This window comes from Apium graveolens, chromosome 4 (genome assembly GCF_009905375.1).
Source record: "Apium graveolens cultivar Ventura chromosome 4, ASM990537v1, whole genome shotgun sequence".
Taxonomy (NCBI): domain Eukaryota; kingdom Viridiplantae; phylum Streptophyta; class Magnoliopsida; order Apiales; family Apiaceae; genus Apium; species Apium graveolens.
In genome coordinates, this window is record NC_133650.1 from 23796539 (window position 1) to 23808447 (window position 11909).

General features: G+C 34.6%; 1 protein-coding gene across 10 annotated transcripts; it reads right to left on the minus strand.

Annotated features, from left to right (window-relative positions):
• Positions 1–1088: 1088 nt before the first annotated feature.
• LOC141717906 (potassium channel SKOR-like) lies at positions 1089–11545 on the minus strand. 10 transcript variants are annotated; one of them, XM_074520150.1, is made up of 15 exons: positions 10077–11545; positions 9172–9396; positions 8299–8362; positions 7424–7763; positions 6902–7197; positions 6312–6392; positions 5858–5956; positions 4978–5037; positions 4604–4670; positions 4452–4483; positions 3654–3842; positions 2856–2931; positions 2453–2747; positions 2183–2304; positions 1089–1575 (listed from the first exon to the last, which is right to left on the minus strand). In XM_074520150.1, exons 1-15 carry the CDS (start codon positions 10232–10234, stop codon positions 1328–1330), a joined length of 2352 nt encoding a protein of 783 aa, XP_074376251.1. In that variant the 5' UTR covers positions 10235–11545; the 3' UTR covers positions 1089–1327. The 10 variants fall into 10 exon arrangements, with proteins under 10 accessions (XP_074376251.1, XP_074376246.1, XP_074376248.1 ...); XM_074520145.1 differs by having other exon boundaries at positions 4452–4670; positions 10077–11109; positions 11318–11544; XM_074520147.1 differs by having other exon boundaries at positions 4452–4670; positions 10077–10262; positions 10838–11544.
• Positions 11546–11909: the final 364 nt, after the last annotated feature.

Here is an 11909-nt window from a genome sequence, read left to right on the forward strand (position 1 = left end):
AAACAGTTCCTTTCAACTGGACTCGAGAACTCTCTCATACCCTTATCTCTTTCGTTTATTTTCTGTTTCCAAGTTATACTCGCGCACTGTTATTCGCACACACTGTTTCAATTATATTTATTAATCGCAGATTGTATTCACAGACAGTTTAGTTTAGGTGATAAAGCATTATATGTTAGTAGCAACACGTTTTTGGTGTCGGCTCTAGGAAAGGAAGCAAGAAATAAAGAAATAAGGGAGTAGTGCCTAACAAGATCTATGGTCCTGAAAAAAGCGGGTGCATTGGTGTTTATACCTTAGAAAATGGATATCTGATTAAATTCAACACTTGTTCAGGCATTACAAACCGAAAAAGAGAAAATAATTTCCGGAAATTAGCTTTTTGGGTTGAACGCTAGAGAAATAGAGACGGTCAAGGTAACAAAAAACTATGGACTCAGCTTTCTCTGTTGCAATGGAGTTCATTCACATCCTTGGTTCTTTTTTTATGTCCCTATATAGTTTCCTAATCGACGAATTACTTACATATACGTATTGTGTAGTGGTGTAGTTGGAAGCATGGAGAATAAGCGAAAAGAGCAGATGCTAGAAGTTACTGAGGTGTTTGCTGATGATAGCCAGTTATTATCAAAGTTAGATCAAGACTAGCCAAATGGTAGGATTGCAGGGACCATAGATATGAAAAAGTTTCTGGAAGCTGTAGAACGTGCAGGTTAAACAAAAACAAAAACATAATTCAGAGTTTTAAGTTCATATATTTAAGTTCCACCAACAAAAGTTACAACCCTTACTTGAGATTTTCAATGAAATATCCTACAATTTCAGAGAGTTTATCATTGTAACATTAGAATTCCCAAACATCAGATTGTCCATACTGACATGTGAAATTACTCTCACGGCTGAGAACCCCAACTGATCAGAGATGTAAAGCTATTTTTTTTTTTTTTTTAAAAGTACTTCAGTTGAACTCTTCAAATCTTCATCAGTTAAATTTTTTTTATTCAAGTTAAATTTTCTTAAGGAAAAATTGTTGATGCATCACAATTCTATATCTGTTTGGTGTAATAAATTTTGAAGCAACTCTACTGTAACTTAAAAGAAAATTTATTTATTATTTGTTATTTTCGCTCTATTTCTTACATATGAAAGTAATTGTGTGAACTGTGAACATTTAAAGAGGACAACGTTGTCCATAAATAAATATTTGTACACATCTGCATCATCATAGGTTACAGTTCGCATGTGACCAACATTTCTACCACCCTGGAGTTCTTTCACATGCAAAGAAGGTTTTTTTTATGAACTATGCTTATTTTCTGAAATTCAATTACGACTGGGTTTCTGAATTATCGCTCATCAAATATAGCTTTTGATCATCACAAATCATATCCAAGTCAAGAATCTTACCACCATCTTCTGTTATTATGCAGAAAGATCCTCGAAGATTTAGCTGCATTTTTGCCATCTCGATGAGCTCCTCAATGTTTTGCGGAATCCAGAGCACAACCCCTAGTCTTCTTTCTTCTTTGTTATCCCATGACTGGTAGGGGAAAACAGTGCATTTTCTGTGCCTGTCTGTTTTTTAAAAACATGTTAGTAGCTCTGCCTCTATTATTATAAAAACATTAACTAATTTTAAAGGCTCCTAATGATGCAAATGCTCAGAATAAGAATGCACATGGTATGATTAACTTCCAAAGAAATGGATACCATATTTGTTGAGGCGAGCATTTAGAGACCTAGGTACCCACTATAAGGTTTTTGCCAAAAGGTGACATTGACTGTTTGCTGATTATTGCCTCTTTGCACATTGCACAAGTTATCTCAGTCTGCAGATCCCTAAAGGCTGGCTAAAGTATATGATGATAGAAACACAATATGATACATTCATGGTCATTATGTCTGTCCCCCCCCCCCCCCCCAATTATGTAAGAGTCACCTCAAGGGAAGTCCTTAAGGCAAGAAGATGGTAACCAAGATAACTGGATTTCAGAAAGGGAATGTGTTCATCTCTAATCCTTTTATTATATCTTATTGGTTGTAAATATATGAACCAAAAGCAGTTTCTTGATATTAAATAAATGCATACGAAATTTCCCTGCAACATTGTTTTCCATGTACAAGAAGTTCGTCTTTAAAGAAAAACATGAAGCTGAAGAAAATTTAAATACAAAATCGGTACCATGACATTCCATTGAGCCACTAGGAAATTCTCTAAGCTGATCATGCTTTGCATTTTCCAGTAGCTGTACTAGATTCTTATTTCCACCTATCCTTGCTTCATCTAGTGGAGTTTTTCCCCACCTGTAAAAAAATTAAAATATTATTAAGTAAAACAAGGAAACAAAAATTGTGTTTAGGACGTACGTTGAAAATATGGATAAGTGTCCCTATATCCACATCACATACTGACCGTAAACGTACAATGCGAATGTAACTTAAAAGGCTCTACCTGTCCTTTGAAAACACACTTGCTCCAGCTTCTAAAAGCAGATGTGCAATTGCACATAATCCTTTTGAGGAAGCTAAATGAAGTGGGGTCCGAAGATCATAATTTTTAGAATTTGGATTTGCTCCATTATCCATGACCCTCCTCAAGTAATCTGTATCCTCCCTAGCAACAGCCATACAAAGACAATTCCCAGCATCAAATATATGAAGGGAAGCCCCTGATTCTACTAGTAAAGAAGCCACAAGATCGTGACCGTTCTTTATCGCTTCATGTAATGGAGTTTTTCCATACTTATCTGTTATGGCAGACTACACTGCATGAGTTCACAATTTAATAGCCAACAGAACCTGGATAGGACAAAACTCAAATACTGTAAGTGACATTTGAAAATGAGAAGACATACCAATGATATTGACTCCCACCTTTTTCTGGAGAAGAAACTGAACAATGTCTTCATATCCCTTTGATGCAGCAAGATGCTGAAAGACAGAAAGTATCAGTCATAAAAGGCCCAATACGCCTGGACGGAATACAAATACAAAAAAAAAAGGAAAAAAATAAAAGAATGACTACTAAGTATGCTATATGTATAATATATAGGAGAACATGACTGGAAAATATAAAATAAATGCAAAGAGCATGAAAAATACAAGTGGTAGGAATTAAAAGGGAGTCGACCTGACATGTATCAAGATGCTAATAAGCTACCTTTTGTTTCTGATAGTTGATACTTGATAGCATTTGGGAGGGGGGGTGAGGATCGAAAATCTCAGTCACTGATTGATACGGTTCAATTTATTTCTTTACAAACATTAGAGTTTTTCAATAAAAGACATTAACTTGAATAACTAGCTAGGTCATTTTTTCTAAAGAGTTTGTTAAAAATGGAAACTAACTCTGACAACCCCAACGAAAGAAAGAAAAAGGAGCAAAATGATGTAGATTTGTCTCATTGTATATGCAGATCATATGATGTAGCCTGGTAAATCATGATATATAATGTAATGAATCAGATTAATGATCCTTTATCCTATTTCGCGGATCATAACATCTTAGAGCAAACATATGATTGTATTGACATGTATAAAATATCCAGACAAAACGTGACTCTAAAAGCCATCATCAGCAAGATGCGGCTTCATGTAGTTATGCATTTCTTGGTGCAACTAAATATTATCAAGAATCAATAAAATTTTGATACCAGAGGTGATCTTCCATCATAATCAGTCTTACTAGTGTCTGCTCCAGCTGCAACTAAACGCTTAAGTCGATGAAGGTCTCCATAATAGGTAGCACAGTTTAATTTCATGGTCAACTCAGATTCGTGTTTCCCAATATGAAGTACTATATCAGATTCTAAGATTTTATTCTGAAGGTTCGTTGTTTTTCCCTGCCAACAGAGATCATGACAAAAACAAAGGTCAACTTGACAGAAAAGAGTAAGTACTAGTAACCTTTCAATTGCATGAAATGGTGTTGATAGTACAAAAAGACCTCTGCTAAAACAGGGAATTTAATTAAATTTGAATATTTAGCAGTTGACTTCTTTGGAATTTCCAGAAATTTGGTAGTCGAGTCATGGAAACAAACAATTCATGGAGCATTATCAAGAACTTTCCGAACTTCTGCATTAGTTTGGCACTGTACAATTTGAAGGAGTGAGTTTACAGTGAAGGGGAAACAATTTGATGATACAAGGAGTAAAGAGAGCTCAAATAAGGAGTTTCGCGTATTGGTATGGTCAATATATTTGTCCTTTTGTGAATTGAAAGAATTATATACCAGGTTGATTTTGGTAAACACAGTGCTTGGTTTAATTTTCTATTGAAGAATTGTAACAAGTGTCCTGGACTTCCAAGAAGTAAAAACACTGTCCATAATATGAACTTCCAAGATCCCCCCCCCCTCCTCACACACACTATGTGTTTACTTGCAATAAAGATTATACTTTGTATATAAATGTATAGGTTCAACAAGGTTTCAGAGCTGTTGGACTCACCTCAAGTAGATTATTGATGATAAACCGCCCATCTGAGAAGTACACATCAAGAAGGTTTAGGAATGATTGTTTATCAAGTCGTAGTAACTTGGAATTTTCTCGCGTTTGAACTGTGTAAGGTACACGACTATTGCAAAGAACAGACATTTCACCTAGTGAGCTGTGATTTAATTGAAAGTGAACAGGTTCCTCTAATTCTTCAGTGCTTCCTAATTCCTCCTGCAGAATCTCTCAACTTTGCACTAATTACAACATTTTTTTAAATAAAATAAGTACTGAATATGCAACAGATGTAACACTTAAAAAAATATGTGCTGAACAAATCAGTAACCATACACAAAAGATCATGTCTTTCTTTTAATTTTTAGCACTGGTAGACCTTCTGCTGGATCCTTTATTAATTTAGCAAAGACAAAACACATTTTAAATTCGATACAAAGACAATAAAGAATATTCAACAATCAATTGACTCACTTTGAAATTTATTTGTGGTCAATTAAAGAAATTAATAAAGCACACACCCCACCTCCACTGAAGCTTGAAATCTCGACCCCTTCTTCCCAGGAGAAGAGGGGTATCTATCAAACTAAAAAAAAAGGGACAATTGAATCAATGACGTTTGCATCAAAAAACGGAGAGATGTAGTGTAGAGCTATTTTATAAGGACTTTTGTGCCGATACTACTTATAGTGATCTTGACTAGGTCTTAGGTAGTAACATGGTATGGAGAATATACTTCCACTTTGTATAGGCGTTGGACAAAACCAAACGCGCAATGCTAATATCATGCACTAAGAGGCAAGAATAATGGTGCAGGATGTGGATGCCTAGTGCATAGATACATACATGATTTGAAAAATGTGACAATATTGGGATTCGGGTGTGGGGGCTACACCGTCTATTATTTGATGTGATGAGTGATAATTTCCATTAACATTTTGAACTATTAACTCATACAAATTGAAACAAATACATGATATAAGCATTTACATACACAAGATACAAGAATATGAGTCAAGTCATTTATTTTAGTACTACAAATTGAAAAAGTAAATATTACAGTTGAGATTTTGTGAGTAGCCGAGTATTCTCATGATTACGAAAACCGGTAAGGGAGTGCGTGGGATACGGGGATGCATTGGGTGAACCAATTATCCCTGCTTCCTAGAACACGCACAGTCCGGGGATGATTCTGATCGTCGACTGAGTGGCCTTACAAATCTACCGAAGTCGAGGATGTAATAATTCCTCGGCTCGCACCAAACCATACATGACAGAGTAATTTGTATACACCTCATTGAATTTATTGGTTACTACTTACTACACCATGTTTCAGACATTTATTAAATAGATTGAGCTTAGATGATCCTAGATGGAAATTGGAAATGTAAAAGGGAGATTTGTACCAGTTTACCATGACAAATAATATAGAATTGATCCATAACATCTCCTTGCTCCACAATAACTTCTCCCGAAAGGAAAGTTTCTTCATGGACCTTGCTTGCCTGTACAGATTTCAGCAGTAACAATGATTCAAGAATAAATTGGAATTTATCATACAAAATAAGAAAAAACAAATTGCAGAATTTTTTAAGCATAGGATGAACCCAGGCTTTTTTTTTTTATAAATATCCAAAATTTTAAACATTACCGTTAATTTCAATAATATGATATTATTAAAAGAACCCTTGCCCCCAGAACTCTATATAGGGAGAGAAAGGGTACAGTGCTACCAATATACTTTCAAAAAAGAAAAGGGGGGTTCTACTGCTTATATAATTGAGTTTTCAGTACAACAAAAATAGCACCCTTCTAATGGATTAGTGTGGACGCGAATTGAGGAGCTCAGATGTAACTTACTATCTGTTTAAAGAATGCCGACGAGCAACCCTTAAATATAGGAACATCTCGTATATAAGGTTCATATAGCTTCTGCGAGATCTGCATAGAAATACCAAAGGCAGTTATTGTCGTCCAGAGTTCAAAATGTTGTTGTCATTAATCAACAGACACTAATGATTACAATCAACCATTACACTTTAGCCTAAAAAGAGATTAATTGTGTACAACATTTCGACATTAATTTCTTGTTCATAACCAAGAAGAAAACAAGTGTTTAGCTGAATTTTCTTTAGCGAAGAAAAATAATAAGACACTTCAAGTTAAAAATAAAATAAATGACTTCTACCAGGTTTAGACAGGATATAATGTAATTTAGTGTAAATAAAAGATGGTAACTTTTTTTCTCATCTTACGAGGATAAGGTATGATAAATAGTACATGAATAAGGCTATAAATAATTTTTAATGGAGCTAATTATAAATCTCATTTTACTAAGAGAGGAGTTTTAGTGTCCCAACTCGCAAAACGGAATGTTTGAGTGGTTATCTAGCCATAAAAGATATATGGCTATAATTAGGCTGTCTACATTCACATTTCCGGAAAAATACCTTGGCTCGAAAAGAGATTGGAATATCCTGAAGGACAGCATATTCAGTGAAACTGTTCTCATATTGTGATTGTACATGGCCTTTGATCTCATTAAATATTTGCTTACCCAGTTTCTTTCTATTCATATAATCCAAAAGATCTGACATCTTATCTCTAAACTTTTCAGTTTTTGATCCTTTTACAATCAGTGCTGCCATATTACCAAGTAGATATGCACCAAGAATCATGTCCAAAGAGACATAAACCATAATGAATACCATTTCCCTGTTATTTACTGCATGTACATCTCCATAACCTGAATATAATCCAGTTGGAAGATAAAAATCAGCAATCATGCAATATATAATAAAGCTGAGAACTAAATGACTGAGAGTTCAGGATCAGACTAAGAAATGAGAGCGTTTGTAGAGATATTGACGATTATTTGTACTTAAAGGAGGAATCATGTTCTGAATAGTCTGACTGCAGTACACATTGTTACCATACTTAACAATGATTTTTACATTGTCAAAGAAACTTACCGACAGTTGCCATCGTAACAATGGCAAAATATAATGATGTTATGTAGCGTGTCCAGAGATCAATTTCTCTAAAGTCGGAGTAATTGTAGTCACCCATCTTTAAACTTCCTATCCAAGTATAACCTTCCTGGGAAGGTGGCAACGTGGTAGCCAGATAGTAAAATATGCAAGCAGCTGTATGCGTGCAATAAAGCTCGACAACAAAAAGTTTGATAATCCTTGTAAAAAGATAGCTGACACGTATATCTTTCTCTAATTTCTCAAATAACTCGGTCACTCTGACAGCCCGGCTTAATCTAATCCACAATAAGTACCTTACTGGTTCCTTCCTACCGCTAGCCTGCAGAAGAATATGGTAATAGTAAGAGAGTCATGGCAGAGAGACAATGTTTACAAACCTTCTGTGCGCATGCCTTAATCATAATATCAGAAGATCATGACTCACTATTAAAACATATTGCAAATGTCATCAAATACTTTTGTGATTAAATTTTCAATTTGCATGTAAGAAGGAAAAATGTGTCACCTATATCACTATTGGACTATATCATGACAAGAAGTACAGTTTATACCTTGAAATTTATAAAGAATCATTCTAAATTAACAAGACAATAGTTTGGAGTTGTTAAAGGATTGTGGTACTTTAAAGAATGACATTTATGTGCTGCCACTTCCGCTTGTGAGTTGTGACACTATAGTTGCTACTACAAAATCTTCATGATTTTAATAGTACGTTCAGAGACATACATAAGAAAGGAGGAAGTAGAATTACCAGTCTTTCAACAACTGATAATAAAATTAAACCAAGGAAAGACAAATGATGACATGTATCAAATCGTGCGACTTAGAAGTCAGACAGAAAGAGAAAAAATTACCTGGTAAATAACATCCCAGGGCAAACAACCTAGAAAATCAACTAGAAACCCAGATTTCAAGTACCTGGAAATAAAGAGTGTATCATAACCTGCTACAAAGATATAAAACAAAAGATAACATGTGTGGAAAAAGAATAAACCTAAGTTTATTGATCAGCGTACAGAACCACAAATGTCTCAAGTGTCAGAGAGTATTTAAGATATCACGAAAAGCTACATTTGTCTGCTTATTTAAAGAATAACCGGATAGCTTGAACATGTACATGAATGAACATATGTAACAGTGATCTAATATATGCAGTCTGTAACACTGAAATGGAAGTAAAATAATCAAATATGCTTCACACAAAAATTTAAGCACAGTATTGCCATATGATATGATTTTAATTGTCCGGAGATATGCAGGCCGGTTTAAATAAGACCTCACTACTGGATTTTCTTTTTCTTTTATCTGTTTTTTGGTTAATAATTTATTTACTTATTACTTAATAATTTCAGATACAATGCATTTATTGTTCAAACTTTAAAGTCAGAAAGTGAAATTATAAATATCAAACTACAATAACTTCCTTTGGTTTTAAACTACAGAACCGGGACATAACCAATGAACTAATTAAGCACTATATGAATGGAGGAGTTCCCAACTATCTTCAACGGAGTTTTAGGATTAGATTCCTAAACACTGCAATGAGTCATACTCCACTATATAAAATGAGAATGGGAACTGGTGAATTGTGTTGTTAAGACTGCTAACTAGAGTTGTACAAATCACTAGTGATAAAGTTTCTCATTGTAAGTTGGTTCTCGTCAGAGCTAAACTCGATATAGACATTATAGAAGTAGACATATAAGAAATAGTGTGATAAAATTTACCTAATGGCAATGAGATTATGATTAAACACCATCCTATGAGAATGAGAGTCCCAGTATCCAACAAAGAACCGAACAACGATATCTATAAGGAAAGCGATCTGGCCGGCAATGTCAAGGAGGAACAAGTTCTCGGGCAAGCCTCTGAAGAAACCAAACTCTAATGGGGTGAAAAATGAGGAATAAACAGCCCATATTAGTATGACCTGTGTCCATAACACGTATCCCCTGCATCATCATTTAAACACAGTATCAACCTACAATTCAAGTATTTCCCGCCAATTTGAGATACAAAAATATGAAGCTTTGATAAAAAAATTCGCTCTAAACAATTGCATCAATTACACATGGTATACGATTCTAGGGTTTCTAATGAAACAAGGTTCACGGACAAATATCACCATATTTTTATCTCCCTACCCTTCCCAATAACTAGTGATAATGTTTGCAGTATACTACTTTAGATGGAGATAATTATCAAAAAAAAATGGCCTGATGTAATCGTAAGTTTATATAATTATATGCATATATGTATAATTTTCTTTAGCTATTTCATCCTTATAAAAACATTGCTGACATGAAAAAGAATTATAACTCGTGTTTTAGAAAAGAAATAAAGAGTTAATAAAAAGATGATTAATTGAATTACCCTGTTCCATTTATAATGTGTGGTGTTATACTTACTAATATGGATTAGAAAAGAGGTAGAATAAAATTATTTTGCACTGTACAGTAACTCATGGTTATTTGTATCAAAGCTTGAAATTTTAGCCTGGAGAGAAGATTTGTTTAGAGCCAATAACTATTAGTTTATCCTCATATTCGATCTCTAAAATGTAATAAGTTGCACGTAGTGTGTCTGTGCGTGCCTATTTGTGTGCATCAAGTGAGGGGGGTAGAGAGCTAACCAGCTGTGAGGATGAATGAAAAGGCCTTGAGGGTGAGCATGGGTGGCCTTTACAAAACCAACTGTTGTTTCCCAACACGATAATTTGTTACTAGCAGAGTCTTCTTCTTCTTCTTTTTCTTGGCAAGAATCTTCGGTTTCTTCTCTATTTATATCCATCCGTCTTATTAATTAGCAAGCACCCCTTCTGATACAAATAAATTGTTTGATACAATGATTTGATCAACTAACCAATGCCCCCTTAAGCTTTTAAGAAGGGACATATAAAAGTATAGAAAATGAAGGTGAAAGAAATAGTAAGCGGAGTCTGCCTATTAGTGGCAGAGGAATATAGACAATATGTAGTGGCAGCAGAATCCCAGAAAAAATCTGGGACTAGCTAAGAATAAAGGCTAAACCTATATAATTGCATCTCTCTCTCTCTCTCTCTCTCTCTCTCTCTCTCTCTCTCACCCTCTCTCTTAATAACTGTTGTATGGAATAATAATGCAAATGAAATCTTTCTGTAACAACTCTCCTGCACCAGTAGTCGAATATTATGTAAGCATGCCTATGTTTATACACATGTACTGCAACAGTTTTGGATTTGAGTAGTATTCAAAGTGGATATTTACAGTAGGAAACAATGAAATAATTGGAGAAACACAGACAGCCAAGATAATAAACTACAGATTTACCTTGTAGCTAGGTCAGCTGGTTTTCTTATATATGTTAATAAAATTGCAACAATTTAAAATCTTATGCATACCATTCTCTTATTACCAAGAAATGATATTGTCTGCTTGTAATGGTGGAATTGAAGAAATATAAACTCTTGCACAACACTTGCTCATCTCAGAGGCTCAAATGAATATCGACAATGGACTATGACATAGCTCTTGGACAACGGAGAGTTGTCAGAGATTTATTTAAATTAGAATTGCTGGAGAGCTCGACCTCGTACGCTTAACTGATCAAAAAAGGATATATTGCTCCAATAATCCGATGAATATTATGCAGAACAGAAATGGATGTCTTAAATGAAAAATGAAACCCTGCATCAAATGGAGCTGTGAGATTAGCACAATCGAATTATTTGATTTGAATAGGACGTTGTATCAACTGCCTAATGCCATCATGTGCTGCCATCCATGCTTTATTCTTCTTCCTTAAATCATTTCTTCATGTCACTTTGTTCTATGTTCATTTCTGACATTTAAATACAGATAAAATTAATAGAAAGTCTGATGAATTGTTTATCACCTTTGCTGTTTCTGATTACCAACATAGTCAGGAGGTTCAACCCAAAACGCGGATTTCAGATTGTCATTCTTAACTTTACACCAGTTTGCAATTACTGAGATAAGTGTATAGTCAAAAAAACTCGCCGTTTACCAACCACTAAACAGCGCACCCCGAATCAACCAGCTTATAGATCTTGTTTGCTATGATTTCATTATCCGGTCCTATCCTATCCTATATTATAATACATGACTGTTCGAAATAACAACACAGGGCAGTTATATATAACATTTAATAAGATAAGGTCAACACATACAAAAAAGAACATAAAGTGTACCAGTAATCATGACTTTAAAAATGAAAAAAAATAGAAAGCTAAGATCGTCAACAGGTACAACAAAACAAGAAACCAATCACCTAAGTCACCAGACCTTACTTAAAGTCCTGCTCTTGAAGAGATAATTGTCCCCACCTACTGTGTTGAGATGCTTGCAATGCCTCCTCCAGGATAAAATAGCTCAGAGTTTGATGTTCACAACAACAACAAACTTCACTTCAACTAGCACCTCAGTCGCCGGAAAAATCATCAGCTCAGAATAGTTTTTAGGAGAGA

Excerpts from the sequence above, each read along its gene's own strand:
- LOC141717906 (XM_074520145.1), bottom strand. The coding sequence starts at position 10,234 with ATGGATATAAATAGAGAAGAAACCGAAGATTCTTGCCAAGAAAAAGAA. Across the intron at positions 8,363-9,171 it reads CATAATCTCATTGCCATTAG|GTACTTGAAATCTGGGTTTC; the intron begins GTAAATTTTATC and ends CTTTATTTCCAG. Across the intron at positions 5,038-5,857 it reads TTATTTGTCATGGTAAACTG|TTTGATAGATACCCCTCTTC; the intron begins GTACAAATCTCC and ends CTTTTTTTTTAG.